Source organism: Microcebus murinus, chromosome 19 (assembly GCF_040939455.1).
Source record: "Microcebus murinus isolate Inina chromosome 19, M.murinus_Inina_mat1.0, whole genome shotgun sequence".
Classification (NCBI taxonomy): domain Eukaryota; kingdom Metazoa; phylum Chordata; class Mammalia; order Primates; family Cheirogaleidae; genus Microcebus; species Microcebus murinus.
Window position 1 is genome coordinate 11478000 of NC_134122.1, and position 17309 is coordinate 11495308.

Below are 17309 nucleotides of genomic sequence, written 5' to 3' on the forward strand. Positions count from 1 at the left end.
ACAGTATCAAAAAACATATGTAAACAGCTCAGTTCCACAGCTGTCTTCTCAAACTGTCACACCTTACACAGGTCTTAAGTTAAACTGAAAAAGCCATTTCTAATTAATAATTACTTTTTAAAAAATCTTCCCAATTTTCTTACTGATTGGGAACCATGTGACCTGATAACTAACTTTTGCATAACCAAAATAGACAATTTAAGGATTATACAGCTCAAACTGGGGAGGGAGTTCTTTTATATGTAAAAGACTACATATATTTGAGAGGCTCATATGAAGTCCAGAAAACTTCTAGTAATAGCTAACAGGTTGTACTCTATTACACAAATTTATCATAATAGTGAGACCAGTGAGTCATTTAAATGGTTTTAATTTAATTTAATCACAGGAAATGGACAAACTGTAAACTAGCTTAGACCTTTACTGAGATCACGTTTGAAATGTTAGTAAAAATGGCCACTAAAACACAGACTTTTCAATATACAAGATTCCTGTTTTAACTACTGAGAAAATTGCTAAAGTAGTGCTAATAGCAAGTGCCTAGATTAGACAATTCATTTCCCAAGTTTATTTTGATCAGGAAGTCTAGAGCTGAAATAAGACTGCTCTAATTTTGAATTAACTCATTTACATACATAATTGCCACGCTAGACTGAGCAGTCATACTCCTGACCCTTTGCAAACTACACTTCTCTTCAATGTTATTCATGCTTCATAGGAAGCTGCCATTTCCAATTAGCTTTTCAAGCCTGTAAATACAGACTGTATTCAGCTAGCTTGAAATATTTACCAGCTTTTCAATGGCTGTAGTTAAATTAATGGGCAATACATGAACAAGTGGTTTCAATGCTAAGTCAAACAAAAATGCAATAATGACTGTAATCTCTCAATACCATCATAAAGCTTTACAAGCAAGAAAAAAAAGAAAATTATGGCTGCTTCCAAGGCCAACATACAGCAGAGTTCTAGACCAATGCCTTCTAAAAGGTCATGCTCAAGCACCAAGATAACTTGTAAGGAGAGACACTCCCCTAAAAGGCAGTTCCCAAATATGCATTTAGTGTCGTTTATTTATTTATTTTTTTTTATTTCAGAATATTACAGGAGTACAAACATTTTAGTCACATGAGTTGCTTTTGTACAGTTTGAGTCAAAGTTTTAAGTGTGCCCATTACTAAGTGTGCATTGTACCTATTAGGTGTGAATTTCAAAGGAGAATTTTGAAAGTGATTTGCTTAACATGTTAAGTTTCAAGCCTACTTTCTTAAGAGGACTATATGTTATCACTGAATAGCAAAGTTTTATTTTGGATAATTTATTTTTCTTTTTTTATTTCAGGATATTATGGGGGTACAAACATTTTGGCTACAAGCTATGACTTTGCCACATCCAAACCATTATTTGAGGCGTGCCCTTCCCCCCCATATGCTCACCACGTCCATTAGTTGTGAGTTTACCCACCCCCAGCCCTCCAACCCCCAAAGCATATTGCTACTGCGTGAGCACCTTAGTGTTGATCAGTTAGTGCCAATTTGATGGCAAGTAGATGTGGTGCCTATTCTTCCATTCTTGTGATACTTCACTTCAGAGGATGGGCTCAAGCTCTATCCAGGATAATATAAGAGGTGCTAGATCACCATTGTTTTTTATAATTGAGTAGTATTCCATTGTATACATATACCATATTTTATTAATCCACTGATGGACTGATGGGCACTTGGGTTGTTTCCACATCCTTGTTATATAGTGAATTGTGCTGCCATAAACATTTGAGTGCAGATGTCTTTATCACAGAATGACTTTTGTTTCTTTGGATAATAGTGCTATTGCTGGATCACATGGTATTTCTATTTTTAGCTCTTTGAGGCATATCCAAATTCTTTTCCACGGAGGTTGCACTAATTTGCAGTCCCATCAGCAGTGTAAGAGTGTTCCTATCTCTCCACATCCTCGCCAGCATAGTGTCTGTCCTTTTTAAACGCACATTTTGGTGCCAGTACATGTAAAAGTTCTACCTTTTTTTTTTTGGAGAGACAAGGTCTTGCTATGTTGCCCAGGCTGGACTTAAACTCCTAGACTCAAATGAAGCTCCTGCCTCAGCCTTCTGAGTTGCTGGGACTATGGGCACATGCCACTGCACCCTGCTTGTTCTACTATTTTAAATATGTTTTCTCACTTATTCTCATCACTTCTTCCAAAAGTAGATGGAAGAAAACCATTTTCTTCCTCTGACATACCAGAACATAAAGAAGTTAAGTAACATACCCACGTAGCCTTAGTAATAAAGCATGGGATAAACTGCTTATCCTAACCCACCTTCTAGTCTGTAACAAATCATGTGCTTTTCCTACTAGAATTTAATTCAAGATGAGTTTCATTCAATTAAACATTCATTAAGTGCTTACATACAACGTGCTATGCTAGGCACTTAGACACAATAAAAGAGCTACACCCTTTGTCCAAGGAGATAACCACCTAGAAGGAGGGGGGGGTTTACATTGTATAATACAGGACAAATTTTATGTAGCACAGAGGCACAAAGTTCTGTGGGAGTTCAGAGAAAGGAAAGATCACCTCTTGGGCAAGGTAGCAGGCAGGAAAAACTTCATGGAGGAGGCATAAGCTGAACTGTGGAAAGATAAGGTAAAGTTGTGGACAGCAAACACTGAGAAAAGCTGGAGAAAATTCAAGTTGGAAGAAATTATATACCAAAACCACAGATCCGGGAAAACACAAAGCACTTCTCAGGAAACAAATAAGCCAGTTGGGAAGGAGAATAACAAGAGGTTAGACTATACAGAAAGGTTGGGCCAGATCACAGGAATCCTGACATGTCAGGTTAAAGAGAGTCAAGTGTACAGAAAAACAAAGAAAGTGGGATTACACTCGAATTTTGAACAGAGCCAGTGATGTGAACAGAGCCGTACATCAGAAGATTACTAAACTGGCACAGTCAGAGATACTTCATTTGTTAAGTCAATATTTAATGCCTCCTATGTGCCAACCTCTGTTTGGTATTCAAAACACCCAGAAACACAGTATTAAATATACTTTCCTTAATGATAACTTCATTGCTTTAAAGGTCAAAAAGTCAGGAGAGGAGCTGCTACTTTGGTCTATTTGGCCAATAAGAAGTAGGTGATCAGAAATAAACATTAGCTCGTAAGACTTAAAAAATGCAAATCCACCCATCACGCTTGTTTTGAGACTCACAACTACAAAGCCTTTGAGTCCCAGAAGGAGATGGGGTTGCACAAAAAGTGGTGACAACTTAAGGTTGCCGAAATAGAACACGAGGAGCTATAGGCTCACTATACTCATGGCTGGGCTGTATTGTACTTTTCCAAAGGAGGGCAGTCAAGATGCTGATGGAACAATGTGATCTAAGAAATGTGAAGTCACTGAAGGTTTGCAAATGTATAAACAAAAGTAAACTCTCGAGTAGGTGTTTTCCAATCCAGAAGTAACAAAAGATTAATATAATCTGGTGGTAGTTTAACATAGGAGTTGGCAAACTATGGCCTGCAGGCCAAATCTGGCCCACCTCCTAATTTTTAAATAAAGTTTTATGCAACACGGCCACACCCATTTATTTATATATCCTAGGGCAGTTTTAGTGCTACAAGGCAGAGTCAAGACTTGCGACAGATACTATACAGCCTGGAAAGCCCAAAATATTTTACTATCTGGCCCTTTATAGAAAAAGTTTGCCTGAAGGTTGAAAGCGGACAGGAATCCTGCCTGGAGTTTGCTAAACTCCAGGTGAGAAATAAGGCTGTTTGCAATAGAAATGAAAAGAACTCAGGTGTGAGAGACAGCACAGCATGGAAACTAAACTGTTAGGATCTTGTAACTGACTGGATCTGGGAACAGAGGAAGAGTCAAAATAGATGCTAAAAACAGGGTGGGTGACTGGGTATCATTTACAGTGACACAATGAGGAGAAAGAACAGGTTTGGAGATTTTAAGAAGGCAAGAAAGGGAGTGTAAGTTAAATATCTCATCTGAGACACATAAACTTTAAACAACACTTATTCTGGGGGCTGTTCAGGTGGAGATATTTGGAATCCAGACCCAGACAAAATGCAGACCAAAATCTGAAGGGAGAGCATGACTGGGGATAAAGATGTTGGTGTCCATAGCTGAAGTTATGAAGATGGGTGAGATCACTAAAGAAAATACAAAGAGAAAATAAAAGAGAGTGGAGTACAGCATGCACAGTCAGCCAGTAGGATGGGAAGAGCCAGAAGAGGAACCAAACAAGCTTGTGCTTTGGGGATCTGAGATGAATTGGCTCAGAGTGAAAAAACACTACTGAGGTCAACAGAGAATCTAAGGCAGGGGTCCTCAAACTTTTTAAACAGGGGGCCAGTTCACTGTCCCTCAGACCATTGGAGGGCTGGACTATATTTTTTAAAAAAACTATGAACAAATTCCTATGCACACTGCACATATCTTATTTTGAAGTAAAAAAACAAACGGGCAAAAACACCCGCATGTGGCCTGTGGGCCATAGTTTGAGGACGCCTGATCTAAGGGAAGTAACCTAGCAGGAGGCAATCGAGAATTATGTAGGACCTGACTCAGAGCAGCTGACACACTTCCCTTCAATGGCCCTGTTGCATCTAATTTTAGCAGTACTGAACTAGCAGCCCACACCTGTGGCCTTGGAACCCCTACTCAGCACTAAATGAGCAAACCACTGGTATTAGGACGATGAAACAAATGTTAACAATGGCAGCAACTGCAGACCCCTTAAAATGGCTTGCATGTACATCCTGTCAAATAAGTACAACCAAGTGTATTAACATTCTTTCTCTGGGAACATGCTGCATATAAGGAAGCAGCACCCAAGTATAGAACATTTTCTCAGTAGAATAGCATCATCTATTTTTAATGAAGGCTGACAAGCTACTTACCGCAGGCAGAGGGCAGTAGAACTGATGAACTGTGTGCATCACATCCAAGAGCATATTGTGTCCAATAACAAGTTTTCCCTAAAGAAAGTCAAGGTTAGAAAAAAGACTTCTAGGTACAAAACTATACTGGTGTTTGAGAATGAAATGTATGGTTCCAATTCCACGAGGATTTTGTACTATACTTGCTTTTCCACATCAAAGAAAAGTATAAATACATGCAAATAATTTGGCCTGGCTTCATTTCTCTTCAATTTTGGAGTGTTAAATCCAGAATGTAAAGTCAAAGCTCCAAATGGTTTTTATTTCCTTGATCTTTTTCTCTGATTTTTATTAATTATGCTACTCTTAAGAATCAGAAGAAGTAAAATTTGGACTGAAGAGCTTTTAAAGATAAAATCTGAAAACACTGAGTCCCTTGAACTGTCAAGTAATTTGTAGACAAAACTCTAATTATGTATTTTAGGACTATATTCTTTAAAACAACCCACTTATATTAAAAGATACATTTATAACAATTCTAAAATGTAAAAATAACTAATTTCTAATTATATTAAGCAGAATGAATTTTCATTTCCTAGATCATCCATGTGGAAATTCATGGGGCATGTTCTTATATATCCATTTAAATTCAGTGCTTTTCAACAGACTGAAATACAATATATGTGCTGGTAGCCCTCTTGGCACTGTGGGCAATGAGTCAGTCTCACAGTATATGTGCAATAAATTATTCCATTTTGATAAAAATTAAACTATCACAATAGAACATCAACTTAGATTTAGCGAGCCAGGTGACATCAGTTTTAACATAAAGCATCAGGTCACTATAGTGGAGTTTTTTAGTATGTCCCAATGGATTGTCACTGTAACACCACTTGACTCATAGAACTAAACATAATTCTCTGAAATAACTAATCCTGTACAGCAGGGGTCTCCAACCTACGGTGAACTGTGCAATTATTTCATTATATATAATGTAATAATAATAGAAATAAAATGCACAATAAATGAATGGACTTGAATCATCCTGAAACCATCCCCAACTCCACCAACTCCAGTCCATGGAAAAACTGTCTCCTATGACAACAGTCCCTGGTGCCAAAAAGGTTGGGGACTGCTGCTATACAGAATCTCCCAAAGCTAACAGACAAGCTATCCTTTTGGCTCAGTATCTGTGTTCATTCTGACTACCTATCCAAAGTCAAAACACTGAGCATTGACTGAAACCATAGAAAAGGTGTAGAAAACCTAAAATGGAATACAAACACTAATAAATGAACCTAACTGTACTATAAATGAATACCAGAACCACACCGAAGGAGACTGGGAATAAAAAAACTAACATGAAAAACAGCATCATGACTAGAGACTATAAGGCTCTTTAGACACAAAGAACTGCACATAAATGCTATAGTCAGTAACTGTACTTCTCACAAGCTATGGGTTAGTAGTTCTGAAACTATATGTATACCAGGTTTCAACAAATCTATATAATGTATATAATAAGAACTGGATTTCTCACTGTTGAGAAAGAAGTTACAAAAAAGAAAAGAGAGTAATCTAAAAATAAAACCTGTGGTATTGTATTAGAATCTGAGCTACCAGTACAAAGGCATGAATATATTACACATATATACACACACCTATATATGCCCATACACACACATAGAAGTGTAGCTGTATGTGTATATGCATGGGTATACATAGATAGCATTCTTAGCTCTGTCCAGTGAGAGGACTAGAAGCAAAGACATCATAACAGTTAACGTAGGGCCAGATCTTGGTTTCTAAATACAACTCTTCAATAAAAGGAACCAGAGCTCCTTGGAGAAGTCATTGTTTACACAGCTGAGTCAAGGAAAATACAAGATGAGCCTGGAATATCTCGTAATGCTAGAAAGTATCTTCAGTGTTCAGAAAATGATGGGAGCTTGTTCAAAGGACACAGGAATCAAGCCAAAGGAACTCCAATGGCCAAAAAACATGGTAAAACTTGAGCAACAAAATAAATAAAAATACTAGATTATAATCTGTAGAATAAAATAAATATTGCTAAGTCCATACTCATATACATAAAAAGTGATTAAAAAGAGAAAAGGAAAAGCTCTCAGTCACAGAACTCCAAGAACAAGAGTAGAAGGACGAGAGGGGCACAAACTGACATCAGAATATCACAGTAACAACCGCTGCAGACAAGATCCACTGATAGATGCTAACATTAGTGGGCACAAGTTTGAGGAAAAACAGGATTTTCATGGTCTCAAAGTATCCTCCCAAGACATTTTATCAACTACAAAGGAAAAATAGTAACTTCACAGAACACAAATGCTGCACACATCACTTCAACCAAGTGACCAAGGTAGACATCATGAACTGTCATTCCTGTGGTATTCTTGCCAAAACCATATATCCTCAGTTTAATCATGAGAAAGTATCAAACAAATCCCAACCGAGGGACATTTGACTAACACTCAATACTTGTCCAAAGTATCCAGGTTGTGAAAGACAGACAGACTGTTACAGCCTGCAGGAGACTAAGGAGAAGTAAGTGAAGGCAATGTGGGATTCAGGATAGAATCCTGAAGAGAAAAAAGGACTCGGTGGAAAAAATGGTGAAATTAAAATAAGGTCTTCGGTTTACCTCATAATTTTATACCATTGTTAATTTCTTGGTTCTGATAACTGTACAATGGTTATGGAAGATGTCAACGTTAGTGGCAGCTGGGTAAGGGATATACGGAAACTCTGCACTGTTTTAGCAACTTTTTTGTGAGTATAAAATTAGTATAAAACAAAAGGTTTTTAAAAACCTAGAAAACAGGCCGGGCGCGGTGGCTCACGCCTGTAATCCTAGCACTCTGGGAGGCCAAGGCGGGTGGATCGCTAGAGATCAGGAGTTCCAAACCAGCCTGAGAGAGACCCCGTCTCTACCAAAAATAGAAATAAATTAATTGACCAACTAAAAATATATATATACAAAAAAATCAGCCGGGCATGGTGGCGCATGCCAGTAGTCCCAGCTACTCGGGAGGCTGAGGCAGGAGGATTGCTTGAGCCCAGGAGTTTGAGGTTGCTGTGAGCCAGGCTAACACCAGGGCACTCACTCTAGCCTGGGCAAGAAAGTGAGACTCTGTCTCAAAAATAAAAAACCGGCCAGGCGCAGTGGCTCATGCCTGTAATCCTAGCACTCTGGGAGGCCGAGGCAGACGGATTGTTCGAGCTCAGGAGTTCGAAACCAGCCTGAGCAAGAGCGAGACCCCGTCTTTACTATAAATAGAAAGAAATTAATTGGCCAACTAATATATATATAGAAAAAATTAGCCAGGCATGGTGGTGCATGCCTGTAGTCCCAGCTACTCGGGAGGCTGAGGCAGCAGGATTGTTGCAGCCCAGGAGTTTGAGGTTGCTGTGAGCTAGGCTGACACCACAGCACTCACTCTAGCCTGGGCAACAAAGCGAGACTCTGTCTCAAAAAAATAAAAAATAAAAAACCTAGAGAACAGATTTACTTACTGTAAAATAATCTGGTGTGATATAAATAACAGTGTTTACTATTTACTGGCTTTGCAGAGATAACTATATTAATATTTTTAAGGTGACTTATAAATTTCAAATGTCTGAATCACTAATAAATAGAGATGTTTTCATAGAATGCTTTGGGATGTTAACTACCCAATGGTCAGCAACATACCAAGAATTACTCTGTAGAAAAAAGATGTCAGAGAAGAGCAAACAGAGGTAGAGCAAGCTAAAGTATCTGAATTTGTACAAGGCAAACAAACATCCCAATCTTGGAAAAGCTAACTAAACTATCATGATGGCTACAAGAAAGCTAAAAGCCAACTGATGTCCCAAGTCTCTGCATTTTAGGGACAGATTTAGTCAAACTAACCACTTATCTGAAGTCCGCTGGCTAAGTGGTTACAACGTGAGCAAATGTAACCAGAAGCTCATTTCTATTTTTCTGGGTGTCTGTGACCTCAGCCACTGCTGAAGAGGCTCAGGTCTCTGTTCCTCTCCAGGTTCATCCAACTTTCTATTCCACTCTGATTACCTCACTTCAGTGAGATAGTTTCTGGTGAGCCAACCTTCTCCTTTTACAAGACTCCATAACCTCTGTTTATCCCCAGACGAGGACAGGGTGTGCCTCCCTTCCAGCACCCCTGTGTTTACAAGCCTGGCCCTGGAACTCTGAGAGGGTCTCTGTGGCCTTACAGCTTCCTTGAAGCAAAGGTCTTTCTTTTCCCAGGGCCAACTGCTCAAGGAAAAGAAAGGCTCAGACTCCAGGCAATTGGCATTCAAGCAGGCCCTGCCTAAAATCACCAGCAACACGACCCAGGTCACCTATGCAAAATGTGGATGCCTCTTTTCAGGAAGGATTCATGAAGCAAGGAAAAACGTCTGTCATGTATGTCATAGAACCCTCTATATATAAATGGCCAATATATTTTTAAAACTTATCAAATATTATTAAGGCTATTAGATATAAGATTCAATAATATCTATGCAGAACTCCACCTTTGGATTCTTCTACTGAGAGAACCAAATACCTTCAGTCACATATCTGATTGTTTCTCCCCTTATCCCTTAATTTCTTATTCCACTGATTACTAGTTTGAGAATACTAAACACTGGTTTCATGTAGCCATATAAGGACATCAAAGTATAATAATCCTATGCATTTTACAACCAAGGCTTTCTGAAAATGGTTTGACTATAATACAATAATTATAATGTCTCTCATCAAGTGCATTATAACAACAATCTATCTTGATGAAGTTCTAACTTCTTCCTCCATATCAGGTAAACATTCTAAATTAGAGCAAATGTTCCCAATCATCTTATGGGGGGAAATTTTTTTTTTAAATTGAAATTAGAGCGTATGATTCATCTGCAATGATAACTAGATATTTCACCTTAAATATAACATTTAGCGATCTAGCTAAGAAGAAAAAGTGGTTCACTTACTGAATTAGCAATAGCATGAATGACTCTAGAAAATCCAACAGCATCATTCAGTTCCTCCTAATTAAAAAGAAAAGAAAAAGCCCACTATTGATGTGCATATATTCCTTAATTGAATGGACCAGAATAATAGCCAAAAAAAACCCCAAAATGCTGAAATTTTGTATCAAGTTAGATAGCTTTAGTTTTTTTAGTTTCATGGACTTTACTTTGCACCTACCATCCCAAACAACTGCATCTACAAAGATCTATGTACATTGCTTTCCTCTGTTTTAGAAAGTAGACTAAGTAACTGGGAAATTTCTCATTCATTACTGAAATAACAGTGCTGAGGATTTACCCATCACTTCAGATAATTTGTTGAAATTTCCAAATCTATCAAGGTGTCTTAAAACACAAACTTTAAAAAGTTGCCACCTGCTGGCTAAACTCAATAATGCATGTCTAAGGAAACCCAGCAGCTGACAGATCAAGTATTCTCATAATTCCCGACCTTTTTCTTTGACAACTGTTATTTTTTTTTTACAAAACTTTTAGAGCACAGCTCTCTGAGACTCATCCCCACTTATCTTCTTCTCTTCTGTTTTCTTTTGAACAGTGTGTAAATAGGCTCAATGTCTCTCCCCTCTTGAAAACCCTTCCTCAGCTCTTAGCTGCATCCAACTACTACCCCTTCTCCTCATCTAAAGACAGCTGACTTGCTTGAAAGACTTCTCCCCACTCGCTGGCTCCAGCTTAACTCCCAGGTGCTGCCAGCACTCTGCCCTCTGGCTTCACCCTCACTGAAGTGGCTGACCTCCTTAAAACTAATCCTAAGGCTAACAAGGATGTAGAGAAACTGGAACCCTTGTGCACTTTTGGTGGGAATGTAAAATGGTGCAGTTGTTAAGGAAAACAGTAATGGAGGTTCCTCATAAAAAGAATCACTGTATCATCTAGCAATTCCACTTCTAAGTACATACACTCAAAAGAACTGAAAGTAGGGACTCGGGTATGTGCACACTCATGGAGATGGATGGTGGTGATGATTTGCACAACAAAAGTGAGTGTACTTGATGCCACTCAACTATACACTTGAAAACATTAATAGTTAAGATGATAAATTTTGTTATATATATTTTACAATTAAAGATTTAATGTATATTTTTAAAACAGCAACAAACAACTCCCAAGGCTAAATCCAACGGCCATATTTCCATCCTCACCCTTGCCTCTGGAGAGCATCTGACACTGCAGACCACCCCTTTCTTCAAACACTCTCTTCCCTTGGCTGTGTGTCACAATAACCTCCTGGTACTTTTTTTCTGCTTTTGCCTATCTTTAAATGCTGGTGTTCTCAGTATTCTACCCTAGGTCCTTTCCTCATTCCTCAGACACTGTGTGTGCTTGGATCCAGTCCTGATAACTCTGCCAATGACAATCATGTCTAGCCCTCACCTTGTTCCTGTGATCAAGATTGACAAATCTGCTGACAAGACATTCACCCTTGGATGTCCAAAAGACACCTAAAACCTCATCAGGTCAAAACAAAAGGTAACATTTACTTCCACTGCAAGGGAACAGTCTTGCCATGGTGTCCTGGTGACCTTGCACGTTTCCAAATAGGCCATACATGTAAAGGCTACTCTGCGCCTGGGGCACAGACCAGTGTGTCTTGGTGGATGGCCTCAGGAGGAAAGGGTGGGAGGCAGAGGAGTGTAAGGAGCTGCAATGAGGCCATCTCCCACCCACCTCGCTAGCACTCCTGGGAGGCTGTCATAGGTTCTGAGGAGCTATGGGGCTCTCTGCCTCACCCCCTCAGAAAGAGCTACAGTCTAAAACTGGTTCCCTAGTAATGGGATATCCCACAACTCAGGCTGGAGTTATCTGGCCCCTCTTGTTTCCATGTCGTCCTTTTTGGTATGTGGGACAAGGACCACAGGCAGCTGGCATCTTCTGCTTATCTTCCTTTCTCCGTGTGGGTAATGAGCTCTTTAAATCTGAAAGTGGCTCACTGCATCTTTACTGGATGAGGCAGTCAGGACTGGCCCTGCCTTACGTACCTGTGAGCTTGACATCCATCCACACCCAAACCCACTCCTGCCTCCTCCACCCTTTCCCTCATCAATGTCACTACAGCCAACCCCATCTAGGTGAACTGACCACAATCTACCCAGCCGTGCAAGCTGCTGGCTTGAGTGTCTTCCTTCCTCTCCCTTCCCCTTCCACACCCACATCCAATCACAAATTCCACAGATTCTACCTTCCAAATATCTCTCGATTCCATCCACACTGCTACTAACTATCCTATTCCAGGTCACCAGTATCTCTTAGGTAGGTTACTCCACAGCTGAACTGGCCTCCTGCCTCCAAGTCTTACTCACAAGAATCCATTCTTCAAACAGCAACCAAGGGCGTGATGTTTCAACAAAGCAAATATGAGCGTGTCATCCTAATCTGTCAGCTCACATGCTCTGAACTTTGTTTTAGGAAAACTAGTAATTAACTATACATAAAGTTAGACATGGTAGTATTAGTTAATGGGCAGTGATGCTAGTGACATATAAGCTAAATGATAATCAAGAATACTCCCTTCAAGACTGCCTCATCCAATTGGACAATGGTCAACCATGGCATGAGATTTACTGTGTTGGTTATGCCAAATACCAAAACTTAACTTTTCCTTATTCCAGTAGTCTAGGTTTTTTTTTTTTTTTTTTTTTTTTTACCAATTCAATTCTTCCATGGTAGAAAACTATTCATGAAATTGAATCCAACACATATGCTAGAAATACAGAGACAGGAATGAATCAGTATCCATGTTCCATTTCTCACTCAATGGAAATTTACATAGCCCAATTACCTGTTCTTTAGCATGCTTCTCCTGCTCTCTTCTTTTACGTTCTTCTTCGTCTACTTTGCTGATAACTATGTATCGCTCCTTCTAAAAGACATAAAAAAGATACACAATTTTCTGGAAGCAACTTGACCCAAAAAATTCAGAATTCTGCTACCATTACAAGTTATAATTTTTATCACTGCACAGCCTTTCACGGACCAAACACAACGTAAAGTATTTTGAAATGCCAACAAAAGCTAAGTTGATGCATTACAAACCAAAATTTTGCCTCCCTGTTTCCATGACATTTTCCCATGGTTTATTAAATCAACCCAACGGACATCAGTTAAAAATATCAACAGACTGTGAGAAAAAGACATTTTCTATGACAAATACTAAAAAGTTATGCTGCATTTGAACACAAATTCTAAATAATTAGTTCTAAAGTAAAATTTCTATATATTTTAATAGCACAATAAAAAAACCCTGACTTTCAGGTAATGTGCCTGATAACTAAGCCTTTCTCATATATTGCATTTTATGACCATTAAACACAACACAAAACTTCCTATGTCACAGTTTGAGATGTATCTTCCAGCAAGATTGGTTTTTAATTTATTTAATCTCTAATTTGATATCTGACTATGAGCAACAACCAAATTCTAAAACTCAAAAGTTCTCCAAAAGGAACCCACCACTAACCACCCATCATGCATCACAATTCTGTAAGTGCCCCCTGGGAATACATGAAAATGGCTATGTTTATGCTTATGACTCACATTCTAATTTAATTTTACATGCCTATACAACACAAAGCCATTGTGTTCATGCACAACATTACAGCTTTCTGACATAGTAAAACTTTGAACATTTGCATACTTTCAAGTTTACAAAGCACATTCACTTCCATTTACCCATGGGGTTACCATAAAAAAGCTGTGAGATAGGTATAAATCCTCATTATCATGCTCAGCCCCAAGGAAAATGAGTCTCAGAGAGGTTAAGTGACTTGCCCAAGGTCACCCAGCTTATAAGTAGCAGAGCCAAGGTGTAAATCCTGACTCTCAACACATAGCTATATTATTGGCTGTTTAATGTTAGCCCTGTGGTTACCTTTTCAGTTTCTAAAGTCTCGACATGAATGCCTTTCGGATACCTAAAGAAAAGAAGGAAAATATGGTATCAGTAGATGAGTCAATGACAGCTAAACCCAAAGTATTTTAAAAGCAGCTATCTAGCTATAAACTAAGTGAAATAAGTTTTATTAAATATGAAATAATTATCACTACAATGACTTTATAGTAAGCCTATTTCATAACATTTCAGTTGCTAAATGGTACCCTAAATAAATAAGAATGTATCTAATTTCAAATTTTAATTTTTTAAGGACTTGGACATTTTCTAAAATGTCTTGTATCTCATAATACAGTCAATTCACTATCACATAGTCAAATCTTGGTTCCAAATATAATGTCTATTTCCTAACTGAAATTTTGAATTTTTAGACAGCAGGGGGCATATGAAGGGGAGGTTTGAGATGGCCAACTTCGCTGTAATTTGGCATGGTACTTTGCATTAGCCAAGGAGAGGGATCTGGAATGCACCTGGAGTAAGCTGTGAGGATAACATGACAGCAAAGGAACCTGGGAAAACTAAATAACAACTTTGTCCTCTTCTGTTCAAAGTATATTCCCTGTACAAATGTCACCAGTGAATTCCAACAGAAGAACAAGGGCCCCCAAGGCAAATGCAAATGTCCATCTATCTAATGCCATTTTCGATTTCTAAGTTAGAGACCCACTTATTGCAAATACAATGAAGCTAAGGAAAACATCCTGGGAAAAACATACATACAAAATTTTGGATGTTATTTCAGGGGATTCACAGATCTCCTGAAATCCATCCAAAGTCTAACCCTAAGTTAAGAACCCCTACTTTAGAAAAAGCATTCACCTGAGTATTTCCTAAGTCTTAAAACCAAATCTTTATCATATACCTCCAAAGAACAAACACAATACATATCTGGAGCTTAATGGATGAGGCCAATGTGATAATTAAAAGAAATTTTACAAGGCTTTAAAGCATCTATTAAATAGCAATAAAGAAAAATAAATTAAGTGGGCATAAAATTTAAGAAAGTATGGGGCACTTGGTCAAATCACTAAGAACTGCAGAATTTCAAAAAGGAAGTAAGAGCTAAGAGATAATGTTTAGTTTTTAAATCGTGGGTCCCTCATACAGCTCTCATATGCTATATAAATACTTACTTCCAGCTCAAAGTCTGATAAATTAGTTTTCTTTGGAACCTATAAAAACAAAAGAAAAGGTATTAATTTTGGCTCATTAAAAGTAAACCCTAACTTACCAAGCATTGGTAGGAAAGATTTAATTTTAAAAAGAGACTTCATCAGAACTGACAGGTAACATGCAAATGAAAATGGGTAGGATGGGCGGGGAACAGTGGCTTATGCCTGTAATCCTAGTACTTTGGGAGGCCAAGGTGGGAGAATCGCTTAAGGTCAGTCGGAGACTAGCTTGAACAACAGAGAGACCCCATCTCTACAAAAGACAGAAAAATTAGTCAGGCGTAGTGGTGCACACCTGTAATCCCAGCTACTTGGGAGGCTGAGGCAGGACTGCTTGAACCCAGGAGTTGGAGTTTGGTGAGCTATGATGAGGACACCGCACTCCAGTCTGGGTGACAAAGTGAGATCTTATCTCACCAAAAAAAGAAAGAAAAAGGAAACAGGCAGGATGTCTGAGGTAGAAGGATTCCTCATCACTTGTCTTTTCAAAACTTTAATATTATTATATTGCTTTTATAGAACAGGTAGAAGTTCTTATCTAATCAAAATATTACTTCCTGTGGCTGCATAAAGAGAGTTTAAAGTAGACAGATGCATTAAAACACTCTTGTGAAGCTCATCAAAAAGTAAAAGGAAAAAAAGATATTCAAGTTCCTGACTCTTTGAAATGCTGATTTTTTTTTTACTGCAAAGAGAAATTAAAAAAATAGAAGTGCAGTGGCAGTGAATTCTTATCTTCTGAAGCCTTCATGTATTAAGCACTCCTCAAAGCCAAAGGAATTATGCCATCCTTAGGCACAACTTAAAGTCAAAGTCACACAACTTTTCTCCCCTCCAGGTACAGGACAAAGCATTCGTTTAGTGTCTCAATATACAATCACCCTTATTGTGTGATGCTAAAGTTAGTGCTTAAATCTTGAGAACATGTCTATAATAAAAACACTATTTATAAAGGTGTTTTTAAAAGACCAAATGCATTAAATGCCAGAAATCATCTACCTTTCCAAAAAAACAACATGTGAAAATGTTTAGGACAACTAACCCGGTACATGGCTCTAAATCCAAATTCTTGCTTTCTTCACTTTGTAATAAATCTTCTATTTTCTCTCTGAGGAATCAGAATAGACCACGACCATCAGTACTTTTAGGGAATGAAGTCATCAACCAACAGAATAACCATACCCAAAAGCAGTCTAAATACAAGAACATATGATAACAATGCAATTATAACAAATCCTGCCACAACTTTTTCATTCAAAAGACTTTTTAAAAAATGCTTTATTTTGGATATTCTTTTGGGAGGGATTGGTGTTATTAATGAATTAGTGACAATTTCTCAAGGATTCATCAATACAAATGATTTAATTTCTTACTGTTCTAGTAAAGCGGATATACTGACAACTAAATTAAGCAAGACCAGGTACTCTTTCAGTGGCACATCTACTTGTCAGAAACTTCACTGTGAGAGAAATAAACATGGACAGGCTGCAGTCTGGATGGGGCTGATCCACTCCTCTGCCTTCAGGGAGACTGGACAGTGGCTGTCAGGCCTTCCGTGCTTGCAGGTCTGCCCACTTGCTGAGGTCTCTTGCCTAGCTGACATGTAGCAAGCCCAAATACAATACATGGAATTCTATTTACAATTTGCTGCTGTTGCACAAATTCAGATATGCCACAATTAAATCCTGTACTAACAACATACTATGTATGTATAGCATAGGTTTGTAACATAGATGCTAGTCCCATCCCAATATTACATTGTGAAAGGCATATTTGGTTTTAGTTTAGGAACTTACACCACTTGGTCAATAAACTTCTTCTGATCCTCAGGAATCGTCACAGGACATTTTGAAGTGTTAGGAGATACATATGCTAGAGCTCCTGCACCATTGGCCTGTGAACGTTTTTCGTCGTACTGCTCTCTTAACTGTCTTTCTTCTTCCTGATTTAAATATGGAATTCCTAAACATAATTTTAAAAAGAATGCATTAGCAGAAGTAACTGTTTAAAATTTAAAAAAAAATCTTTTAACACACCAAAGAGTCTAAATTACTCAGGAAAGATTTATCATATTTACCTATTATCTCAAAAAATCAATAGAAAAGGCAAGTGATTTTGAAATGTGTTTGTTCATTCATTCACTCGTTCTTTCAACAAATAATTTAGTTGGGCTTTCATTTTATTAGGCACTAGGGAACTAACAGCAAACAAACAGATGCATCTTGCTCTCTAGTGAAGGGAACTACTTGTGACAAGATGATCAGAAAAGGCTTCTGTGAGGGAGAACTGGAAGGATGAGAACGA

The 17309-nt window shown here is 38.2% G+C and overlaps 1 protein-coding gene across 1 annotated transcript in view; it reads right to left on the reverse strand.

Moving 5' to 3' along the window:
• Nucleotides 1–17309, reverse strand: part of PARN (poly(A)-specific ribonuclease) — a 135528-nt gene that overhangs the window by 105967 nt on the left and 12252 nt on the right. The window contains exons 7-13 of the mRNA XM_012736094.3: nt 16802–16967; nt 16048–16113; nt 14967–15005; nt 13813–13855; nt 12724–12804; nt 9885–9941; nt 4920–4997 (exon numbers count right to left, since the gene is read on the reverse strand). Of these exons, the coding sequence (XP_012591548.1) occupies nt 4920–4997; nt 9885–9941; nt 12724–12804; nt 13813–13855; nt 14967–15005; nt 16048–16113; nt 16802–16967 (530 nt within the window). The remainder of the gene's footprint in view (nt 1–4919; nt 4998–9884; nt 9942–12723; nt 12805–13812; nt 13856–14966; nt 15006–16047; nt 16114–16801; nt 16968–17309) is intronic.